At 46.1% G+C, this 25,760-nt stretch overlaps 1 protein-coding gene across 2 annotated transcripts in view; it reads left to right on the forward strand.

The window, feature by feature from the left end:
• The window catches only part of COL6A2 (collagen type VI alpha 2 chain), a 58,489-nt gene that overhangs the window by 9,145 nt on the left and 23,584 nt on the right, over positions 1-25,760 (forward strand). For both annotated transcript variants that reach the window (XM_075317429.1, XM_075317428.1), the window contains exons 3-12: positions 6,973-7,595; positions 10,926-10,946; positions 13,146-13,211; positions 15,556-15,609; positions 15,693-15,737; positions 15,848-15,874; positions 15,960-15,986; positions 16,072-16,116; positions 21,049-21,102; positions 23,758-23,820. In XM_075317429.1, coding sequence (XP_075173544.1) covers positions 6,973-7,595; positions 10,926-10,946; positions 13,146-13,211; positions 15,556-15,609; positions 15,693-15,737; positions 15,848-15,874; positions 15,960-15,986; positions 16,072-16,116; positions 21,049-21,102; positions 23,758-23,820 — 1,025 coding nt within the window. The remainder of the gene's footprint in view (positions 1-6,972; positions 7,596-10,925; positions 10,947-13,145; positions 13,212-15,555; positions 15,610-15,692; positions 15,738-15,847; positions 15,875-15,959; positions 15,987-16,071; positions 16,117-21,048; positions 21,103-23,757; positions 23,821-25,760) is intronic.

Raw genomic sequence — 25,760 nt, forward strand, 5'->3', positions numbered from 1 at the left:
TCAGAGATGTATTTCACATAGAAACAAACACTGAGAAGTTATGGCTATAAGACCCTATAAAAAATAATAGTTTTTTTAATTATATCATGAATTGTTGAGTGGAGGTGTACCGCCCCAGCAGCGGTCAAACCGCGTGGATCCAGGTGTCCAAAGTCTTCACTGAATACAGATATGACCTCAGAATGGAGAATTTTGATAATGACTGATCAATTCTGGCAGAGAAAGAAGCAGATTTCTCTGATAAGATCTATTACAAAGTTGCTTATTTTAATGTGTACTATTGATTTAGGAAACAAAAATTAAAACAACGGTTATGCTTTAAAGGAAAGGTGTCACATTTTTTTATTTTTGTATTAATAATAGTGATTACGAAATCAAGTATTTTTAATACAAAATTAAATTCACTGTTTATTTAGTTTTTATTTAATTCTAGTTTTACTGAAACACTGGGGGCTGCCATCTTGAATTTGCTGTGTGTAACGACAGTTACCTCAAATACAGCAGTGCCCTGTGCATAAGAGACAGTTGTTGCGCTACGACCCTATTCTCTAACACTGACACTGCTTCTGCTGTTAGATGAACGTGCCCCTGGGCTGTCCAGATCACAGCAGAGGGAGGTGATCACCGCCATCTTTGTGGAGCTCACAGCGTATGCTGTGTGCTGCACTTTTACCCCTGTCACCTGTTCGGGATGTGTGAGTACCGGTGTCGGGTCGCCGCTACCTTCCCCCTAACCGCTGCTCTCCCCACCGCTGTTACCCTCCCCCCACTACCCTCACCCCCACCTCTGCTCTCCCCACTGCTTTTACCCTCGCCCCACTCTCCCCGCCGCCACTCCCATCCCCCTCCCCCTCCTCCCCGCCGCCGCTACCCTCCCCTCTTCCCCCACTGCTTTCCTTGCTATCGTATGCTCACCTCAGACTTCCACTCCTCAGCTCGGCAGAGCACAGTGTCGCGGGCGGGGAGGAGGGTGTCAGCACACCGCGCTCACCCCTTCTGCTCGGGTCCGACTGCTCGGTGGTGGCTCGAGCCGTAGGCCGGATCCCGGGGGCCTTCCTCGAGCGGCACTCCTCGCCCGTGAGTGAAAGGGGGTAGTTTGGGATGTTGGGATAATGTCCGTGACGCCACCCACGGTTGTGGTGATGTGTAGCACCACCGCTGCTTAATGCGGGGATCCCGGGGATGGTGATGGGAAGCAGCCAGGTGTTGTGTCGCCCCTCCGTGGGTAGGGGTTGGTGATCCCGGGGCCCGGTGATGGCTTGGGAGGTGCAGGGTTTGGTGGGCGCAGGGACGCGGGGATAGCGCTGTGCCTTGCGGCACTGTGGTACTCACTCAGCCTGAGACACGGACACAGTTTGTACGGTAGACCAAACGGCTGGTAGGACGGTCCCACAGACGGCTGCTTTGCTTCCCCGGTAGGTGACGGTAATGTCCCTCTTCCTTGCACCTGTATGTACGGTTGGTTGCGATGGGTCCCCACCGGTAACCCGCTCCCCGGCCTCAAGCTGGGCCGGAGGAGCACTACACTTTGCCCGCAGGCGCTGGCCCTCAGAGACTGGTGCCCTGGCGGTGGCGGTGCCTCTGTTGTACGGGTTGGGCTGTTGCCTTCAATCGGGTCTTCTTTGTTGGGGGATCTACGTCCCCTTCACTGACGGATTCGGCAAATTGGGCGACTCCTAGCCTTGCCGGGGTCCGAGAGGCCCCTGCCCTGGTGCTGACTGTCCTTCGGAACACTGCTCCAGACCACCGGGCACACAGCCAACGGGGTCCTTCCAGGAACTTCCAAACGGTCCCCCTCCGGACAGTCACCGCCGTCGCTGACCTTGCTGTTCTAGCCCTACACACAGCTGGGCTCTCAGGCTTTGCACACTCTCTGCTCTGTCACCACTTCTTGCTTTCCTCCTTTACTACTCTTCTTTCCTCCTCTTTTACTTCTCTTATCTGCTCCTCACTCAACTCCGTTGTTTACTCTTGCCCTCCCCGGGCTACTCTCTGTTCACTCGTTCATGTCCCTCACTGGACTGCCTGGTACTTCCTGCCTCCAGAGCTGTGAGCTCCTCGGTGGGCGGAGCCAACCGCCTGGCCCACCCCCTGGTGTGCATCATCAGACTCCTGGAAGAAGGCAACAAGGATTTTTGGTTCAGCTTAGATGTGCCTACCTGGGGTGTGGGGTGTGGTGGTGTTGTGACCTGTGACCCCTGGCTTGCCCAGGGCGACACATTCCCCCTTAGCAAAATGCAGACCGTCCGCGGGCTGCCGTCCTACACCGGTTTTATTTTCTGAAAAAGGGGTAACAAGGTTAAACAAACATAAATAACATTTTTAATAACTTCTTCCCAAGACGGGAGGCACATTTACTTAAACGTTTCAACGGTTTACGGTTACGGTTTTCCGCTCTCTCCCACCCAAGTAACCTGGCCCTGATGCTGCCCCTAAAACCCAGGCAGCACCCCTTGACCCACAGTCCAGCACACAGTACCCGAGCGGGATCTGTCCTTCCCTCCAGAGGGTAGCCACCGGTTCCTTTGGTGGCTGGGCCCCAGCCTGCTCTGCTCAGGGCCCTCCCTCCAACCTGCCTCTCCGGAGGTGGCATTGCGGAAAACGGTAACGGTCGGTAACCAACATATTTACAAGCCACTAACGTTTGTGGTTGCCCTGCAGAGTTCACGGGCTTGTCCATGGATAGTTCCCATGCATTGTAAACGGTGCCGGCTCCAGCCGGTTGCAAATCAACAACAATCAGGTAACTTCTTCGGTAATCATCTTATCATTTTCAACTTTTTCAAACAAACATCAACAAGGTGGTGGTCCCAACGGGGACGGTGCTGCGGGCCTCCATTGCCCTACTCCGGACTTCCAGGCTCCAGGGCTCCTTCCAAGGAAGGGGGCGCGGCGCTTGCTAGGGCCTCTGGGCTGCCCTTCAATCTAGCGTCCAGCGCAAACCACCCTCGCTCCCCAAAGAACCGAGTGTACTGGACAATATCACCCGGCATCAGATTACGGCCGGGATGCTCCTCGGGCAGGTGGGCATTCACATCCCGCCGGGCTACAAAAACTTCGGCCTCCAGGCCCGGCTCGTAGATGAACCCATAGCCCCGGCGGACATCAAACCGCCTCACCTGCCCCACGTACAACGGTCCTCGGGCACGGGAGGTTGCCTGCCGGAGATGCTCTTTCTCCCGGATCGCTCTGGCCACCAGTTCGGCCTTCTTCCGCTCCCTCTCGGCGATCTCCAGGCCCAGCGGTATCGGCTCCCTATCCCAGTACGGCGCTGCCGCCAGCGCCGGCGCACGGGTCGGGCCCCGCGGGACATCCTGGACATTACCCACTGTCAGGACTACGGGTGGCATGTCCCGCGGTGTCTTGGCCTTGGGCGCTGCCTTGCAGCTACAACCCGGCGCTACCTCAGCCGAGGTGTGGGGGATGGGCATAGGGGCTTTCCGCTGCCGGGCCTTCGGCTCGGAACGGGTCATCGGCTCCGGCTCGGGGAGTTTTTCTCGGGATGCCTCCGGTTCCACTTTCGGCGTCTTCCACGGTAACACCTCCGGTGTGCCGCGGGCTCCGGTTACAGGTCGGCCCGCTTGGGCGGGGACGCTGGGTACTGCTACCGGTTGCGGTGGTAGCAGGCCTAGTGGCGGGGTCACGGCCTCCGGGACGGGTGGCGAGGGAGGCAGCGAAGGGAGAGGGCTTGGACCGGGCCCCACAGCCGCGATGACCGGCCCCTCAAGGGCGTCGGAACGTGGGTCACTCACCCTCCCTTTCTCCGCTTCCTCCTCGCGTCTCCGCACGGTGGCTACAACGTCCGCCATGTCGGCCTCCCACTCCTCCATGAGGAGCTGCATCCTGACCTGCAGCCTTTGATAGAGCTGCGCGGTTCGGATCTCCACCCACGCCGCGGTTCCAGGCGCGGGGGGTACGGTGTCGCGGGACGGCATCCACATGATGGCTTTCTGTCTTTCTTCCAGGAACGGGATGTTTGCAGAGTCCTGGCGTCCCTGCTCTTATAGCCGCAGCTACATGCGTCCAGCCGCCATCGCGTCCCCCTTAGCTCTTTCCGGCCCCTCCTCTCTCGGGGCGGAGTTTTGGCCTTCGCGCCTCTACTGCTCGAGAAGACGCTCGAGCGGGAACTTTTCGCGCCAAAGATGGCGGCTTCTGCAATTTTTCTGCCGGATACCTCCGGCGGTAACAAGGCGCACCTCTACCAGACGGCAGAGCGGTAGGATCCTGTTCGTGACGCCAAGTTGTCGCGGGCGGGGAGGAGGGTGTCAGCACACCGCGCTCACCCCTTCTGCTCGGGTCCGACTGCTCGGTGGTGGCTCGAGCCGTAGGCCGGATCCCGGGGGCCTTCCTCGAGCGGCACTCCTCGCCCGTGAGTGAAAGGGGGTAGTTTGGGATGTTGGGATAATGTCCGTGACGCCACCCACGGTTGTGGTGATGTGTAGCACCACCGCTGCTTAATGCGGGGATCCCGGGGATGGTGATGGGAAGCAGCCAGGTGTTGTGTCGCCCCTCCGTGGGTAGGGGTTGGTGATCCCGGGGCCCGGTGATGGCTTGGGAGGTGCGGGGCTTGGTGGGCGTAGGGACGCGGGGACGGCGCTGTGCCTTGCGGCACTGTGGTACTCACTCAGCCTGAGACACGGACACAGTTTGTACGGTAGACCAAATGGCTGGTAGGACGGTCCCACAGACGGCTGCTTTGCTTCCCCGGTAGGTGACGGTAATGTCCCTCTTCCTTGCACCTGTATGTACGGTTGGTTGCGATGGGTCCCCACCGGTAACCCGCTCCCCGGCTTCAAGCTGGGCCGGAGGAGCACTACACTTTGCCCGCAGGCGCTGGCCCTCAGAGACTGGTGCCCTGGCGGTGGCGGTGCCTCTGTTGTACGGGTTGGGCTGTTGCCTTCAATCGGGTCTTCTTTGTTGGGGGATCTACGTCCCCTTCACTGACGGATTCGGCAAATTGGGCGACTCCTAGACTTGCCGGTGTCCGAGAGGCCCCTGCCCTGGTGCTGACTGTCCTTCGGAACACTGCTCCAGACCACCGGGCACACAGCCAACGGGGTCCTTCCAGGAACTTCCAAACGGTCCCCCTCTGGACAGTCACCGCCGTCGCTGACCTTGCTGTTCTAGCCCTACACACAGCTGGGCTCTCAGGCTTTGCACACTCTCTGCTCTGTCACCACTTCTTGCTTTCCTCCTTTACTACTCTTCTTTCCTCCTCTTTTACTTCTCTTATCTGCTCCTCACTCAACTCCGTTGTTTACTCTTGCCCTCCCCGGGCTACTCTCTGTTCACTCGTTCATGTCCCTCACTGGACTGCCTGGTACTTCCTGCCTCCAGAGCTGTGAGCTCCTCGGTGGGCGGAGCCAACCGCCTGGCCCACCCCCTGGTTTGCATCATCAGACTCCTGGAAGAAGGCAACAAGGATTTTTGGTTCAGCTTAGATGTGCCTACCTGGGGTGTGGGGTGTGGTGGTGTTGTGACCTGTGACCCCTGGCTTGCCCAGGGCGACACAACAGTATAATGAGGAGCGCAGTATACAGCGGAATACAGCGGAGCACAGTATACTGAGCAGCACAGTATACTGAGGAGCGCGGTATACAGTAGGGAGGTATACACGGGCGTGTGTGCAGCAGAGTATTCCGGGCGTGCGTGCAGCAGAGCATTGCGGACGTGCGTGCGGCAGAGCATTGTGGGTGTGTGTGCATGCAGCAGAGCAATGCGGTCATGTGTGCGACAGAGCATTGCGGGAGGGTGTGTGGCAGAGTATTGCGGGCGGGCGTGCATGCAGCAAAGCATTGCGGGTGGACGTGCATGCAGCACAGCATTGCAGGCATGCGTATGGCAGAGCATTATGGGCGTGCATGAGGCAGGGTATTGCGGGCATGCGTGCGGCAGAGGATTGCGGGTGGGCGTGCATGTGGCAGAGCATTGCAGGTGGGCGTGCGTGCAGCAGAGCATTGCTGGTACAGGGCGTGCACAGCGCTATGTGGGGAGCACTATGCAGCGGTCCTTGGTGACATTTTAGACATTAGGATCACTTTGCGGTCACCAACAAAATGGCTCCGCACTATGATCTTAAACTTCATCTTCCCTTATCATTTTGGAAACACCCAGATCGGGAGGGGGAGGTGACATCACACACAGGAGAGCAGATTCTGCCCACTATTACTGCAGTGGTAATGTGAGCTAGTTCTACAATAGTTCAACAGTAGGATTTCAGAAGCTGCACCCCTTAGTGTTTAAGAGTGGAAAATGTCACACTTTTTATTTTTTTTTATATTTTGCTCATTTAAAAACAAATAATAATATTTAAACAAAACATTAGAACATTAATACTTTACATTTTTTCAGTTATTGAATTTTTTTTTTTTGGACGACACCTTCCCTTTAAGGCAGTCATAACTAATCCTTTTGTTGTAGCATATAACAATCGATATATCTTCGTAAATTATTCTTCAACTATTTTTCATTCATTTGCAGTCTAATTTAGTGGTTTGTATGGTATTAGGTTGTGTGCCCAGAATCAGTGTTTGCAGCATTTTGGATGTAGCGTATTTTTGCTGCGTCCAAAACGCTGTTTTACACAGTACAAGCACAGTGTATAGGATTTCTAGAAATCCCATGCCCACTGTACGTGTGCGGCCAGCAGCAAAAACTGACCTTGGGTGCTGCTTTCCGAGCTGCAGGCATGTCAATTGTTTACTGCGGTCGCAAGCGTCCTCCGTAAGGAGAACACAAGCAAGAGAGCGCAGCGCCGCAAACCCTGATCATGGGCACAGGTTGCTGTGTTCTCCTGCGGAGGCGACTCGTGGCCCCACAGGTCAGAACCCGTCGCGTCCAGGATGCAGCAGGTCCTGATCGTGGGCACGTACCGTAAAGAGAAACAACACATTCAAAACGTTGCTTACTCCAGTACATTGACATTGACCACTTAACATTTCCCGTTTCTACATTGATTTTTTTTTCTTGTAGATAAAACCAAATGTCCAATCAATGTGTACTTCATGATTGACACATCTGAAAGTATAATTCTTCAGACTTCTCCTATCCAGAGCTTGCTGGTTCACATGAAGAAATTTATACCTGCCTTTCTGAACAAATTAGAAAATGAGGCATACTTAGACCAAGTTTTTCTGAACTGGCAATACGGAGGTCTACATTTTTCTGATGAGGTCCAGATCTTCAGCCAACTCACCACTAACAAGAAAGAATACATTGACAAGCTACAAGCAGTCGAGTATATTGGACGAGGCACCTTTACTGATTGTGCAATCGCTAACATGACAGCTCAGATAAAGGCGGCACAGGCTCAGCTACCACTGGGAGGACGTCACCCTATAACGTTTGCTGTGGTGATCACTGATGGTCATGTCACTGGTAACCCATGTGGAGGAATGAAGTTTCAGGCAGAGAAAGCACAGAATGATGGTATTAAACTTTTTGCGGTTGCTCCAAGTCCTCATTTTTATGAATCTGGTCTACGAGAGTTTGCCAACACACCACATGAGATGTTCAGGAACTCTTACTCAGTGACCAGACCCGACGACAACACTGAGATTGATCAGACAACGATTGATAAAATCATTCAAGTTATGGTAAGTGGATAGAAAATGAATAAGGGTAATTTTTATGATTCTTGGAGAACCTTAACTTGATGGTGAAGGTGCCAAATTTTGTTATAGTTTAGAGGAATTTTCCATCTAATTAAAAACCAATTTTTTAAATCATTACAACAATGTGTCTCACTAGAAAATGGGATATGTCTTCATGGTGAGGACCTGTGATAAGTCAAATACGGGAGTAGCTTAGATGTGACAATGCACCACAGTGTGTAATAAATAAGCCAATCAACAAGTGTTAAAAAGTTTGGCAAAAGTGTCTAAAGATGTGTCAAATTTAGAATGATCTAGACTTTCTAGTCTAAGATTGCACTAACTTAAATGTTTTCTGTGTTTCCATTCTCACAAATCCTGCAAAATATTAACTGCTTTTTAAGCAGTTAAAAAATTGTAAGAAATTAATATTTATCTCTCACCGGCCCTCACACTCTCTTTGCAACTTCTAGTTTGGTTGTTCCAGTGTGGTTTTCATCCAGTTGCCATCAGTCTTCTTTATACCATGGGTCTTTCAAGTTTTCAAAAACCAGTAGACTTAAGGCCCCGTTACACGCAATGACGTATCTAACGATATATCTCTGGGGTCACGGATTCTGTGACGCACAGCCGGCATCGTTAGCGATGTCGTTGCGTGTGACACCAACGAGCATCCGTTAACGATCAAAAATACTCACCTTATCGTTGATCGTTGACACGTCGTTCATTTTCATAAAATCGTTGATTGTTGAGGAAGCAGGTTGTTCGTCGTTCCCGAGGCAGCACACATCGCTATGTGTGACACCTCGGGAACGACGAACTACAGCTTACCTGCGGCCGTCGGCAATGAGGAAGGAAGGAGGTGGGCGGGATGTTACGGCCGCTCATCTTCGCCCCTCCGCTTCTATTGGGCGGCCGCTTAGTGACGCCGCTGTGATGCCGCACGAACCGCCCACTTAGAAAGAAGGCGGTTCACCGGCAACAGCGACGTCGCTAGGCAGGTAAGTCCAAGTGACGGCTCTTAACGATATTGTGTGCCACGGGCAGCGATTTGCCCGTGACGCACAAACGACGGGGGTGGGTGATTTCACTAGCGATATCGCTGCGTGTAAAGCCCCCTTTAAAGCCAATCAAGCCCAACACCATGAATACTACAAGGCCTAGTAAGCACCGGAGGTGCTGATGACCTGAAAGGATATGAAGTAGCCCGGCGGCATGTGAATTAATACCGGACTGGAACAATTAAGCAGGTAGCTGTTTGGGCAAGGTGAGGACTGTAGAAAGGTGACAATTAATTTATATTATTTTTATCTCCCTACATTATTATGCTCTGATCTGCAGAGACCAGAGAGCATGATAAGATATACTTGATTTGCATAAAAAAAATTGATGCGAATTGAATTTGCTATCAAAAATAAAGCGAACTGTTCAATTCAAATTTTGGCTGATTTGCTCATCACTTGCTGCCCCAATGTTTTACCCATTATTAAAGGTAAGCTGTCATGTCCGATAACGCTATTACCCTGGTGGCTGTAGTTGCACCGACTCACATGCATGACTGAAAACTGGCGGCTCTCAGATGGGATAAAGTTCATTTTCTCCTGAGTGGCGCACGTTCAGTACTGCGGCCGGGCACCTTCTTAGCGCTATTACCCTGCAGGTTAACCATAAATCTGCATGTTAATAGCGTTACTGGATCTGACAGATTCCTTTTAAATATTCAGGATTTCTAAATTTTTATTTTAGTACATCTCCTGCTGAAGTTCTAAACTTTCTGCTATTTAAAAACATTTTTTATATGCCATGATGAATTCAGAGATAGCGGTGTAATGAAAGGAATAGTGATGAGCAAAAACTAAAATGCTCAAGTGCTTGATGCTCAAATCGAGCAGGTCGGATGCTCAGATGGGCTCGACTCGAGTACCGAGTATAATGGAAGTCAATGGGAAACGCATGCATTTTTCTGGAAGACCCTAACAGGAGAGCTGTGGAGCAGGAAAATAGTTGAAATAGATGGAAACAGAGCTCAAATGGAATGGGAACAGCATCGGGGAGACTTCTGGATGCTTTTCTGACTCCCAGGTCACTCCTGGCAATTAAAAAAATATTTATTTTTTAAAAAATGACGTGGGGTCCCCCCTATTTTTGATAACCAACCAAGGTAAGGCAGACAGCTGGGAACTGATGTTATAAGGCTGGGAAAGTCCATGGTTATTTGACCCTTTCCAACCTAAAAATTCCAGTCATCAGCCTCCCCAGAAGTGGCATATCACATTATATGTGCCAATTCTGGCGCTTTGCCGGGTCTTCCGGGTTGCCCTGGTGCAGCGGCAATCGGGGTTATATTTTGGAGTGGTTGATGTCAGCTGTGCAATGTCAGCTGGCATCAAGCCTAAGGGTTAGTAATGGAGAGGTTTTTATCAGGCACTCCCGTTATTAACCCAGTTTTTTTTGTTTTATTTTAAAAAATACATACACACAGTATAAAATAGTTTATTTAAATAAAGACTCCCCCATACTAACCCTCATTCACCAATTTATTACCAAAAATATTCCCACAAAGCAGTGAAGTATAGCTAATCACAGGTGCTGGGTAGCGACATCAACTCTCATCAGACTCAACGCTGTGCTCAGTAAAACCTGGCAAAGCTGATGAGAATTGTCGTCACTTCCTGGAGCCAGTGATTAGCCGTACTTTACTGCTATTCACAGTCACCAGAGCTGCATTCGTGGATCATGGACTCTGTCAGGGGAGCTTCGAGGGAACAGTTTTGATAAGTTAGTGAACTAGGAAATCATTGGACTGCACTCGAATGACATCTGAGTGCAGTCCAATTTCCGGTGACTCGCAGAATAGAGAAGATAAAGAAATTTTATTCTCCATCTTCTCCACGCTAGAAGAATCATGGAAGCAAATTGGATCATATTAAGGGGACACTCTGATCAAACTGGAGAGAATATATGATTGTGTGATCCTGGCCTTAATTGTAGGTACAGAAAACTAATAATGGTGTAATGTATAAGAAGGCAGTGATAGATGATAATGGGTAAGCTCTAACTGATATCACATGAAAAGGGGTGTAGTTACATCAGTGAGCACAAACATGACCCTATTTAGGTTTGTGCAGCATGGGAAAACTGTGCAATAACGGATTTGATACGTTTTTGTCTAAAAACAGTGATGCAGATATATACACTTTTTCCATATGGATTGTGTCTGCTCATGGCAATTATATTTAACTATTTCCATCCATCTATTCTATTGATCCATCTTCGTGATAATTTGTTTTCAATGTTGTCTAACTATATTTTTATGCTTGTTTTTCTCTGTAGAAACACGAGGCTTATGGAGAGGTATGTAAATATTGTTTTCATGTAACTTGTGTTTCTTTTGAGTAAACTTTATTTGGGATGTAACATAGATCCCAATGAGTTACATTAAATATATTTTCAAACATTATTTATATAAATGTTACATATAAAAGAGTTGCTTTTATACATTTTCATGATTATTTGTATTTATAGATGAGTGAACCCGAGGTTTAGTTTTCGAACCAAACACCAACTTAAAACAGGGCTCGGATTTGGAGTTCGGGTGCTTTACTTGCGAACTTAATTTGTGCGAGCATCGCTGTGCTCGGGTACACTTGGTGCTCAGTCCTGTGCAAGCTGCTTGCAGTGTTTGATACTGGGGGTAACAAGCGTGATCGGATGTAGTGTGTAACAAAAAAAATGTGAAAAAGCCCATACACCCTTCCCCGGATGTGATCTGCTTTTGGCTGGCTGAATGTGGGTGGAGACTCAAACTGCCAATCAGTTATTCTGATACCCTTCGGGCCAATTCGGACCAGTGGCGGTTCGGTTTGTTTGCTGCCAGCGAACAGAACCTCCAAAGGTTCACTCATGTCTACTTGTATTCAAGGTACATGAGTCAATTTACCTACAAAAGAAAACATTGCACAATGTGCTGATGGGGTCAGAAGGATAGGGCAAAGGGAGAAGGTGATTATATTGGCAATCAATGCAAAACTTGTAAAAACTTGGGAAAGGGGATTGGCAGATGTAATTCAATAGACATGAGAAGTATAAGGCTGGCAACCTGTGACGTGACAGCAATTCTCAGATGAGTTGAGCAACCAAAAACATATATGTAACTTCCATGTGAGATACTATCATGTGACTAGTTCAGATCTGCAATATTGGAGTAAAAAACAGCCAAAAGCAGACGATTTTCATTCAAGCCGGAGTAGCGTCCAACTTGCATTGAAGTCTTTGGAAAGTGAATCCATTCGACTTGCAACTAGTGTTGGAAATATTTGCAACTCTGTGTCACAATCTCGTAGATCGCATGTAACAATGCGCCCTCATGGGAAATCATTAGATGCAATGTGGCAATACAAAACCATGATCTCTGAGTTAAACAACACATATTGCCATCTAGCCCTAATCTAATTGGTGCCATTTCTTTGTTTGGGGTTCAATACATTTGTGGCGCTAAAGATATTTAGGAATCCATCTCTTACATGTTTAAAGGGAAGTATGCAAATCAAAAAAGGTTCGTGGAGTCTCTGTTAGGAGTCTTGACACACAAAATAGCCAGATATCCCTCCGGGAAGGACCTAGCCAAGGAGTGGCTCTTTTCAAGGAGACCACCATAACCACCATATTAAGTGGCCCTTTTAGTCAATATCCAACTCTTTGACGAGTTTAAAGATATGACAAGGAAATTACCAAGGCTAAGTTTCCATCCACAGACAGCTGTTTCGGGGTATTGCCCCTCATCAATGTGGAGTAGGATTCTGGCTAGGTGGGAGCAATGCCTAGTACACCAGCAAGACAAAACAATCACTGATCTCGGGGAGACCAGCCGGAGAAAACACTGCTGGCAGCTAGCAAAGGCGCTCAACACAGTGAAATCCTAGGTGATTAAAGGGAAGCAGTCATGTTAAAAAAAAGAACACAAACTATCCTGCAGATATAGGGTTAGTCAGCAGGTTAACAGCACTCTAAAATTATCGAGCCGCTGCACTGGATGCCTGGCTACTGGGAGGAAATTAACTTTATTCCTCCCTGAATCCTCTGGTTTTGAGTCATAGATGCGCAATTGAAGCATTTTCAATCACTGCTCAGTACACAATGGGTGGCAGATGTAACTGTGTCCTGGCATGGACTGACCGCTATGTACTGATTCAAGTCAGTACGTTTACAGCCGCCTTTCACTATGTACTGAGTGGTGACTAAAACTGCTACAGCTGTGCCTCTATGACTGAAAGCCCTAGGCTGCCGGGAGGAGTAAAGTCCTTTTCCTCCAGGCAGCGGGCTCTCAGTGCAGCAGCCAGTCAGCTTTAGAACATTATTAACCTGCAGATTAACCCCATATCTGCAGGTCAATAGCATTTTTTAACATGACAGGTTCCTGTTAATTACAACTAGGAAGTGTGAACAAGATGAAAAGAAGCAGGTAGTAAGACGCGATAAAAGTATAAATGTAAAGTTATATGAATGATTTTGCACAACATTCAGCTCTACATATTAATTTTCTATTTATTACAGTGTTACAAACTGAGCTGTCTGCAATTACCGGGACCTCCTGGCCAACCTGGTCAGAGAGGACAGAAGGTACGTGAATATGGCCTAACTCTGTACACCTAAAATGTGCTTTTGACAATTAAAGATGCATGAGATTTACCTTTCAGTATCCTTAACATTTATTTTGCGTTCATGTTCAACCTGTTGCCCAATTTTTCAGTACTATACACTTTAAATTTTTCATATATTGAGCTTTTTTGTTTTTTTGGGAGAGGATCTGCTCCAAAATCTTCTTCAAATAACACTTCAAAAATCCTTGGAAAACTCTTTTTATTAATTTCTGTGGGTAATACCCTTTGCTGTTCACATCAGGTGTTTTTCCAGCCTTTTTTTTTTCCTAAAAAGATTCTGAAAAACGCCTGGTGAAAAAAATAAGAGCATGTCACTTCTTTTGAGATAGATCATAATGGAATCTGCACCAAACTGGGCACTGTGCAATGAAAAGGCTTCAAAACATGCTCGAGGAAAATAGTCTTTCAAACTTTTTCAACTTTACCAAAAACTCCCCAAAGTGCTTTGTGCCCATGGGGTCTTTTTTATGCAGATTTCACTTTGAATTCACCTGAAATAGCGCCACAAAAACATCCCTTAAAATGCACATAATGCATAGCAATGTCAAAACAACACTGCTGTGCGCATGTTCTTTCATATGTCACTTCTTTCAACCATTTTCAGGTTCGGAAACCCTGAGCACTTAAAAGAAGTGACATGCTCATTGTTCCTAGTGGAAGCCTAAGGCCTAAGACACACGGCATGAAAATCGGAGCGAGTGGAATGCGATAAAACATCGCATTCCACTCGACCCAATATTACCCTATGTGCCAGCACACATGAGCGATTATTTTCTTAGCCCTAATCGGACCGAGAAAACAGTCGCAGCATGCTGTTGATTGCAATGTGATCCTAGTTTCTCTCGCACCCATTCAAGTCTATGGGGCAAGAGAAAAATCGCACTGCACTCGCAGTACACCGGTGTACCGCGAGTGCAGGGCGAGAATGGCAATAGCCGGTAACGGAGGAGAGAGGGAGACAAATCCCTCCCTCCACTCCTCAGCACTGGCCCTCCCATCCTCAGCGCCAGCCCGCCCCTCCTCAGCACTGGCCCTCTCCTCTTCAGCACTAGCCCTCCCCTCCTCAGTGCCGGCCCGACCCCCGCAGCTGTGGTCCGATCGCATGATCGGACCTCAGTCGCAGTGACACTCGCATGACACTGCTGTGCTGCCAGCGTGAGTCGAGTGTCATGTGAGGATCGCAGTAGTCCCACGTGTGGCCCCATGAACATTCAGAACCATTCACAGCAAGAAAGGGCAAAAGTGTTTACCTGCCCAGCCACAGAAACAAATGCACTCACAGGATGTGGCAAAAGCACACTGCCACTCCACGGAGGGAGGATTGCTTAGTATTAAAATTGCACACAAATGGCTTGTGTAGGGCGCTGTTCACACATGTAGGTGCACAGTGTCTGGTTTACAGCATATTGATGATGCCCATACAATTAGACTTGGGGGACTGCCCAGCACTATATAAGTGCACCACACAGGACCAGAAGACTTTAGTTTACATGGCCTATATTAATGATCCTGGCTGCATCCTGCATAAAGATATAAGTGTAAAAAATATATACGATACATAAAAATACAGATGCTCGCAACCCATGGTCAAGGGTCCTCATGCTTGCAAGTCCCTACACTAAATTTAAAAACTAAACCACAAAAAAAAAAGATATTACATTTTCCCAAAAAATTCTAAAAAATTCACAGCAAGAAAGGGCAACAATGTTAACCTGCCCGGGCCACAATAACACAAATATTTTGACAGTAGAAACTTAATTATGGACACAGTGTTGCACAAAAAAATTATATAATGTATTTATATGGACACTTTCATAACGTTTGCACCTTTTTTTGGCTTGCTTTGCATGATTTTGCAACTGTTCTTTGCTCCATATTCATCATTTCATTTGTTTCTTTTTTTTATATCCCTGTTTATGTATTCGTATCTTTTTTATTTTAGTACACTATTGTGGGTGAACTATATTATTTCCAGATCAGTTCACCCGACTTCTAGAAAAGTTGCAAAAACTTTTGCGCAAATGTACTCTAGTCTTTCCTTGGAGTAATCTTGTGTATGCAGAACATTTTGACACAAGTGTTGCACCATTTTAGTGGAAAGTATCAATTTTTGCGCTAAAAAGTCACAAAACAGTTTAGGGTAAAAAATAAAGAGCATTTTTTTAATTTTGCCCAAAATAAGGTTCCTAAAAAAAACATATTGTAATGATTATATGCTAAAAATAAATAAGACATATATACAACATCAATATAACCTCACTAGCAAATTGCATGATCTGATTTAATTTTTTGGTCCATTTCAGGGTGCTAAAGGTAATGCTGGTGAACCTGGAGCTGCTGGTCTGAAAGGACGTCAGGTAAGACATGTCGGTTTGTTTACTATCTGTAATTTGCATAATTTTATATTTGAAGAATTCACATTCTTATGTCTTATTTTTAGGGTGACCCTGGAATTGAAGGACCAATTGGATATCCTGGACCTAAGGTGTTTGGTTGTTTCGAGAACTACACATTAGCCAATACAATGTTGTAGCCCATGCCATTCAAATGATACTTCTTGTAACCTTTTTTATTTTTATTTTTATTCTATTTTAGGGTGGTCCTGGTGCTAAAGGAGAAAAGGTAACTCTACTTAATCTATCAAAGGTCAGGACTGATTTGGCAGCAATATATTTCTTGTACTAAACTTGTGGCTTTTCTTCTTTAGGGAGATTATGGTGCAGATGGAAGGAGGGTAAGTTGGCTTTGTATAATCTCTATACCCATATTTTAAAATTGAGAAAATTGTAAATTAATCGCTGTATTTTTCTTTATACTAGGGTATAGCGGGACCTCATGGAGTCAACGGCACACATGGACAGAAGGTACGGAAATCAAGCTTGTGGTACTTTTGGGTGTTTCATTAACTCTACCATATAAGTTAATAAAAAATCTAAAACAAAATACAAATTGGGTGACATAGTGAAAAAAAATGGTATGCCGACATTGTTTTTTTGGCATACAATTTTAAGACATTCATTGTGTTGTAAAAAAATATTTGGAAAAATAATTGTCTAGATCAGTAAAATTCCTGAGATACCAAACCTGTATATTTATTTTTCATCTTTTAATGGTGAAAAAGTAGAACTTTGTAAAAAAAAATGGCTTGTATTGTATCTATCTATCTATCTATCTATCTATATATTTATATATATATATATATATATATATATATATATATATATATATATATATATATATGTATATAGATACTGTGTGTATATATATATATATATATATATATATATATATATACATAGTGTATATATATATATATATATATACATATACACTGTTTATATGGATAGATGTTTTGCTTATAGTATATGCGGAATGGCTAAGGAATTATAATATGCAGGAAATTTATCAAACGCCTAGGGATTAAAGGAGTAGAAAGATGGCAGCAGCAGCAACAGGGATCTTCAGTTGACTTCTTGTTGCCATTAGCTGCAAATTAGCACCCAACAATCGCACGCAGAGACTTTAGAACCATTTAATTGTTGCTGTCAGTAATTGGCGTTGGCATGTAAATGGTTGAAGAACGACAATTGGAGGTTATCTCTGGTCACTACTTTTAGATGCAAGATGTCAGCTGTGCAACACAGCTGGCATGCACCCTTGTAAGGAGCAGACTTAGCTCCTGGGAAGGTAATGGAAGGGTTCTTCCGTTTTTGACTTTGTCCCATATCCAAATGCAATGGATAAATGGGGCTTCTATCAACTGAAAGACCAAGGAGTGCCTGACCCCCTCCTTTTTTCACTGGCAACTTCCCTCTATCACACCCAGTCAAACAACAAATGGGATAATTGCTACCCATGTATGTGTCCAATTCTATGGAACATATGGAAACAGACTAACACGCCATAAATTACTATCATATGAAAGCCACTTTAAATGCCATCTACTACTTCATATAGGTCACTAGACATCTTCTTACATTGTGTTGTCAAATCAAGTGTATTCAGCAATTGGTTACATCTTTTGCTGTTTTCTGCAGGTTGTTAGGTCTAAAACGATAAATCTGCAGTCACTCTATGTGTCTGCAGACTTGTGAACCCTCTTATTGTGCCCACTGTGAGGATTCTCCAGTGTCTGAGCCAGGAGCGGCGGTGATGTGGCCACGAGCATACGATATGTATACCCTCGGCCAAAACCCAACTAGAGTGGCACAGTCCCACTCAATGCAAGTGTATTGAACAAGGCCGTGCCCATCTATTTTGATTCTGTCCGGTACAAAGTAGTGTGAATAAGAAAATTAGTGCACACCAAAATTGGTCTATATCACAGAAAAAAACATATTTGTAAAATAGAAATAATTGTATTTATTCAAAGCAAATAAATACATATTATATACGGACATGAAAAAACATGAAAAAAAACACTTAAAAAGACATTCTACCAAAGAAGAGGCTTAAACTATGTGGTAGTGGTCATGATAAACCCTCCACACAAAGCATAATTATTTGGTAATTCCCCTGATGAAGCAGGTCAGTTACCAGCGGTACACGTGGGGGCTTCTGCAGATCCCCAACCCCATTACAGACCTCTGGTAAAGACATTTTGTGTTCCATTGATCTATGCTTTGGGTTTCCTGAACATCCTTTGCAGCTTATTAGGCTTTACTCTTACTTAAGGGGCTTTCCAATGACCATTATTGCTGGTTTCAGTTGGTTTTGTTCAGCTCATTTCCTGTTTGGGTGGTTGTGGTGTTTTATTGGTGGCCCGTAGGGGTGAGCCGTAGGCTCTGGACCTTTAGGAGGGTACCTCAAGGTTCCCTGACCGGCCCTTACTCCATGAAGCATCTTTAGTCTTCAAACTTTTCTGCAGAATTGCCCTTCAGTTCTCCCTGTGACCAAGAAGTGACTCTCTGCTCAACACTAGTTCCATCCCCTGTGAGCTGAACCTGACATTAAGGCGGGCTTTTCATGTTGCGACATCGCTAGCAATTGCTAGCAATGTCCAGCGCAATAGCACCCGCCCCCTCACACATGCGATATGTGGTGATTTCTGCCGTAACGAACATTATCGCCATGGCAGCTTCACACGCACATACCGGCTCGGCGACGTCGCTGTGACTGCCGAACAATCCCTCCTTCAAGGGGGAGGTGCGTTCGGCGTCATAGCGACGTCACCGCGACGTCACTAATCGGCCGGCCAACAGAAGCGGAGGGGCGGAGATGAGCGGGACATAACATCCCGCCCACCTTCTCCCTTCCGCATTGCCGTCGGGACGCAGGTAAGGAGATGTTTGTTGCTCCTGCGGGTTTACACACAGCGATGTGTGGAGCTGCAGGAACAACAAACAACATCGTATGTGCAGCAGTAACGACTTTATGGAAATGAACGATGTTACACAGATCAGCGATATTGTACGCTTCTGTGCTCATTCATCGTCGCACCTAGGATTTACACGTTGCGATGTCACTACCGGTGCCGGATGTGCGTCACTAACAACGTGACCCCGATGATATATCGGTAGCGATGTCGCAACGTGTAAAGTACCCCTAACTGTTGCTATTACTAACAAAATCTATCTACATAACATTCCTATGCTTTACATAACCATATACAGAACTTTACATTGTAGGGGGCTTGACCACCTCTACAGTGTCTTGTATGTATGTGTGGAGGGTTTATCATGACCCTTATCACATTGTTTAAGCCTCATGTTTTCTATGATTCCTTTTTAAGTGTTTTTATACTTTTTGTCAGATGGTGCTAGCAGTGGCAGATTTGCCTCTGCAGCAACAACAGAGCACAGAGAAACTGAAGCTGACCGGATCCAGGGATCGGGTCCAGCTCCAGTGCAGCGCTTACAAGCTGCAAGCAAAGAGCTAGAAAGCTCCATTCCTAGAAGACTAGCCACCACTATAATTGTACCAAGTTATGCAGCAGAACTAACACAGAAGATTTTATTGTGTTACTGTTATGCCAATTTTCATGACTCTAGAAAACCATGTGGAATCCATTTTGGTTGTTGCCAAGCTTTTCAAGAAAAAGATATAACGAGGAACTGGCTGGAAAGGATATTTAACAACTTGACAATATAGGGCAATGTAATCATTTCCATTCACAGCTCTTTCATATATGCCCATCTTGCTGATGTTGCACACAAATTACTAAAATTCTGAAATATTTTAATACCATGGTAGAGTTTTCTGGCATTAGTCTTGTACTATTGTAGTTTTTTTTCACTTGCTTATAGCCAAATCGAAAAATAATGTAATCCCCCCTTTGAGATCTCTGTATTTCTTTGGAAATATCCTTTCTAGTGTAGGCTATTCAATTTAACAAGATTCTCCTACAGGCTAAGGGGTACTTTACACACTACGACATCGCAGGTGCGATGTCGGTGGGGTCAAATTGAAAGTGACGCACATCCGGCATCGCAGGCGACATCGTAGTGTGTAAAGCCTATATGATACAATTAACGAGCGCAAAAGAGTCGTAATCGTATCATCTGTGTAGCGTCGGCGTAATCCATAATTATGCTGACGCTATGGTCCGATGTTGTTCCTCGCTCCAGCAGCAGCACACATCGCTGTGTGTGAAGCTGCAGGAGCGAGGAACATCTCCTACCGGCGTCACCATGGCTCCCGTAGGATATGCGGAAGGGAGAAGGTGGGTGGGATGTTTACATCATGCTCATCTCCGCCCCTCCGCTCCTATTGGCTGCCTGCCGTGTGACGTTGCAGTGACGCCGCACGACCCGCCCCCTTAATAAGGAGGCGGGTCGCCGGCCAGAGCGACGTTCCAGGACAGGTGAGTCCATGTGAAGCTGCCGTAGCGATAATGTTCGCTACGGTAGCTATCACAAGGATATCGCAGCTGCGACGGGGCGGGGACTATCGCGCTAGGTATCGCAGCATCGGCTTGCGATGTCGCAGCGTGCAAAGTACCCCTAAGTGCAAATGCCACCAGTTCTTTCTGATAAGTAATGTTTATGTTTTCTTTTCCTCCAGTATTTTTAATACATGCAAATTATTCACGCCTAATTTGTATATGCTTTAAAAGGATATTGTCATGCTAGTGATGGGGAAATATGGTGTACCACACAACACACAACACAAGGGTTACACTGGAGACACATTAACAATGATGTGCCCTAGCTCTAGGGAGAGGGAAGATGGACACCTCCTCCACTTACCTGCAACTGTACCCTGCACTCCTAGCCAGTCCCTATATATGTTCCTTCCCTGTCGCCGAGTAGGAACCTGAAGCCCTGAGTGACCCTACAATAGTCCTGGCTAGTGAGTGGACAGGTAAGGGTTGCTAGCCCCACCGCTGCACTAAAACAACACAGGGAAAGGGAAAGAAAGACAGACAAGGGGAAACACACCAATAGAATGCTGCAGTCATCACCAAGACTGCAGCCTACACAGCAACTTGCAGAGAGGGCTCCACCAGCTCCTTCCAACTCCAGGCCAAGCATCCAAATGATAGTGAATAACCGACACCCTCTACTGCGAGCAGAGAGTGTATAGAGGAAATGGGAGTGCTCCAAACCGGAAACACCTGGGATGGTAATGAGAATGCTTGCTGGCAAGGAATACTGAAATTAACCCTTTCCTCTCCAAATGAAAGGAAACTACATTTAACTACAGTGTTGAGCATGGCAATAGTTTGCAAGCCCTGAATTTGTCACAAGTCTCAAATACCAAGAGACAGCCGTGACAGGTATACTGTATAATGAATTCTAGAAAATGAAAACCAATAATAATAGGATGGTGAACTCAATCTCTGTCTCTGTGTCTAGGGTCGAACAGGTCGGATTGGTGCTCCTGGATGTAAAGGAGACCCTGGAGATAAGGTAAGGTTTCTGAATAACTTTGCTAATAATGGATATTCTCAAGATAATGTGCAGTGGACTGACAATGATGTATGTGATAGTATTATTAAGTGGCCCAGATAAAGAAACCTTCAGGAAAATTTCTAATCTAAAAGTAAATTCTATTTTGAATCCGTGTGGCTGTCTCGCTTACTGTCAAGTGGGCGGAGTCAGGGAAAATGAACAGTCAGCTCTCTAAGCAATGAGCTTGCTACAGTCACTCCCTTTGATTCCTTTTTTCCCTGCAGGCACAAGTACTAGGTAAGTATTTGGGCTCAGACCAGCGTATAAATCAGTGCAATCAGATTTAAAGAAGGGATTACACTCGGCCCAATGTTATTTAATGAGGCAGAGCAGATCTGTGGTTTTTTGTCAGCTGTATTTGGCATGAGAAAAAAAATCACAGCATGATACGACTTGACTCTGAAAAAATATTGGATGCCTTACGGACCATCAATATGGAATCCGATAGTTACGGAAGCATTACAATTCTGTAAGATGGGAAACTGTAAACACCTTTATAAGGCTACTTTCACACATCCGGCTTGAGCTCTGCGGCTCAATCCGGCTGTGCAAGCTATGCAACGGATGCGGTGAAAACACCGCATCCTTTGCATAAGTTTTTCCTTTGCGGCCAGTCCGTTTTTTGCCGCTTGCGGCATGCTACTGAGCATGCGCAGTGGCAAAAAACGCATGCGGTGGCCGGATGCGGTTATTGCCACATCGCGCCGCATCCGGCCGCCATAGGCATGCATTGAAAAATGCGCCGCTTCGGCCGAATGCGGCGCGATGCGGTTTTTTTTGCCGCACGAAAAAACGTGCCAGGCAACGTTCCATCCGGCCGCCGCATCGGCTAAATCTGCCGCATGCGGCAAAAACCGGACGGAACACAAGGCCATGCGGCACAATGCGGCACTAATTAAAGTCTATGCAGGAAAATCGCAACCGGCAGCAAAAAAAACCGGTTGCGATTTTCCTGCAAAGTGCCGGATTGTGCCGCATAGCAAAAACCGGAGGTGTGAAAGCAGCCTAATACTCACCTAGGGGTTGGTCTGGTCCAATTAGTGTCACTGGGTCCAGCACCTCCTCTCTGCGTTGATCGCTGTCCTCCTTCTTCCCGGCCCAGTGTGCACGATGCGCCCTATATCATCTACACAGCCCAGCATTGCGGTCCTGCGCAGGCGCACTTTGATCTCCCTGCTAAGGGCAGATCAAAGTGCTGTAATGTGCAGATGCGAGGAAAGGTTCTAGACCGCCCGCACTTGCTCACTACAATAACTTTGATCTACCCTAAGTGGGCAGATCAGCGTGCGCATGCGCAAGAGCACAATGCTGGCTTGTGAGGATGATGTAGGAAGCATCTTCTACACCGGCCTGGGAAGAAGGAGGACCGTGATCACATAAGATGGAGGATGCGCCGGACCCGCAACCAGCGACACCCATCGGACTAGACCGCCCTGCAGGTGAGTATAATAAAGGTGTTTTTTACATTCTACAGTGCGGCCTGGGCTCTTATATACAGTATTCTGGAATGCAGTATATAAGGGGTCACTGGTGGTGGCCACAGCGTATAAGGGAAAAAATTGGTGACAAGTTTACTTTAATACTGTGCCCACTGAAAAGCTGATACAGTCAGTGCCCAGCTAAAGAGTTTGCAATAGTACCATCTTAAAAAGTACCATTGAGTGCACATATAAAAAGCTTCCTACAGTGTTCGAAAAATAAAGTATCATACAGTTCTGAAAGGCATAGTGTATAGAAATGGGCCCCCTGTCTTCTTGGACCCCTGTGCGCTGCACAGGTTGCACCAATCATATGTCCGCGCCTGACCCAGCTTGACCTCTGTGTTTGCTAAAACTATTATAGCAAGAAACAAATTTTAAGATATATAAAGAGACACATGAGGACAGCACGACTCAGTCAAAACTCTAGCACCCCAGGGTGCCTTGGGGCTGACGTTTCCTCCTCCTTGTACCAATCTCCCACAGTCAAGTTTTTCCATTGCTTCTTTTATGCACAACACATACATAAAAGCAACAAAGCTCCGCAACTTCTCTCAACGAATTTAAAAGAACTAGAGAAACCCATCCACATCCTAAAAAGACAATGAAGACTCCATAGTATCAAGTAATATAGTGTAAACTGCACATAGTGCATAGGTAAAGAACGAAACATGGTGCCAATATAAGAAGTGCAAAGTGTACCAAGATAACACATATTGGACAGATAATGACTTACTCCACTCTGTTCATTAGTGTTAAACAGAGCCCAGATAGTTCATATTCCCATGGACTTTCCAAGAGTATATAATGCTTTGCTAAATAAGAAATTAGTAAGACGTTAACAAGTGAAATTTGCAAAAAAAAAAAAGTACTATCAATCATTAAATATTAAGTCATTCATGGAGACACAATTATTACTCTGACGGCCACCTATAGATTTAGAGTCAGGGTGGTTAACCCATAATTAGCAGTTGTCCTGTGGTCAATATTATACATATACCGTTAATCATTTAGTGTTTTTACCGTTCCAGTCCATCGTCTTTTCTCAGTTTTAAGAATATGACTATGTAAATATTTACAGCTTCACTAAGTTCAGCTATAATTTGTGTGAAATATTTGTAACCTATTTCTTCAGGGTCCCGATGGCTATTCAGGAGATGCTGGCGACAGGGGAGAAGATGGAGACCGTGGAATTAAAGTATGCTTTCATTCAGTTTTCTGTCTGATATATTATTTGTTTCAGATTTAAAAGTAAAGATCATTTAAAAGCTAAATTAGTGGAGAATACTAGTAACTGAATGTCCATTCAGCTTTTCAGCATTATTTCTTGATGGTAGTTTTGAGAGCAAAGCATCATCCTTGTCCTAGTCATTAAATATCAAATAAAACAGCCCATTATTTACCAGGGACCTCTTAGTACAGACCTCTGAGATATTACCAGCGTTTGTAATCATTGGGGTCTTAAAAAAGAAGTATCTGCTAGCCAGTACCAATATGTTTTGGAATATAGGCGATGGTGTTAAAGATAAATTCCATAGGGCTGGTTCACACTAAGCGACAGCGACAACGAGGTCGCTGTTACGTCACCATTTTCTGTGACGTAACAGCGACCTTGTAAGTCGCTGTTATGATCGCTGCTTAGCTGTCAAACACAGCAGCCGAAGCAGCGATCATAACCGCGAGAGCAGGGAGCCGCGCACACTGCTTAGCGCTGGCTCCTTGCTCTCCTAGCTGCTGTACACATCGGGTTAATTAACCCGATGTGTACTGCAGCTACATGTGCAGAAAGCCGGAGCCGGCAGCGCAGGCAGCGTGAGAGCTGCGGAGGCTGGTAACTAAGGTAAATATCCCGATGTTTACCCTGGTTACAGCTTACCACAGCTGCCAGACGCCAGCTCCTGCTCCCTGCTTGCTTCATTTCGTCGCTCTCTCGCTGTCACACACAGCGATCTGTGTGTCACAGCGGGAGAGCGCCTTTGAAGAAAACGAACCAGGGCTGTGTGTAACAAGCAGCGATCTCGCAGCAGGGGCCAGATCGCTGCTCAGTGTCACACACAGCGAGATCACTAATGAGGTCACTGTTGCGTCACCAAAACCATGCCGTAGCAGCGATTTCGGTAGCGATCTCGCTATGTGTGAAGCACCCCATAGTTTTCGGGAAATCTCCTTCTTAACAGTGAATGTCTGCTGTAATCTCAAACTGAAGGTCACTGAAAGCCGGCAGAGAAATTCAGACCACACAGATTAGCTGGTTTAAATTCCTTCTCAGTGAAGGTGCACATGAGTGACGTGCTTTATTAGTGGGTTAATCTCTTAGTAAAATTCCTAAATATGCCATACTATATTAAAAGCATATGCAGAAAGTCTGTGACGTTTATCCATTTTTTGAGACTTACCCTACAGCCCCTCCTGTGTTCCGACTCCATAAATTGCAAAGTCTTTGTCATGTACCTCACAGTCATAAATTTAGACTTGCGCAGATAGCCAGTCATTGTTCTTTATTCTGTTCCCTTGTCTCACAATATCAGCTGCTGATCTTGGTGCACACAACCTTACAGTATCTTGTGTGTGACTTAGGCTATGTGCGCACAGTGCGTTTTTCGCGGCGTTTTTCGGGTGCATTTTTGGCCTCAAAACTGCATGACTTTGCTTCCCCAGCAAAGTCTATGAGTTTTCAATTTTGCTGTCCGCACACAACTGTTTTTTTAAGCTGCGTTTTTGAGCTTGAAAAAAAAAATGGACATGTCAATTCTTTGCTGCGTTTTTCTGCGTTTTCCGCCCATGCAATGCATTGGAAAAACGCAGCAAAACGCAGAGATCAAAAACGCAGCAAAACGCACCAAATCGCGGTAAAAACGCATGCATTTTTTGTCGCGTTTTTTTCAACGCGGGTGCGTTTTTGTGCGTTTTTATCGACCAAAAACGCACAAAAACGCAGCGTCAAAAAAACGCAGCGTGCGCACATAGCCTTTTATAGAAAAGAAAGCTTAGTTATAGAAAAGGCATACAGAAAAATGTATTGTATTCTCACAGTAGAAAAGCACATAGAAAAATATATTGTATTCTCACAGTGGTATGACATTCTTTCTTCTGAAGCATTCTACTAGCCACATACTTGATTAGTGCAGAACATAAAAG

Source organism: Anomaloglossus baeobatrachus, chromosome 7 (genome assembly GCF_048569485.1).
Source record: "Anomaloglossus baeobatrachus isolate aAnoBae1 chromosome 7, aAnoBae1.hap1, whole genome shotgun sequence".
In the NCBI taxonomy this organism is placed as follows: Eukaryota; Metazoa; Chordata; class Amphibia; order Anura; family Aromobatidae; genus Anomaloglossus; species Anomaloglossus baeobatrachus.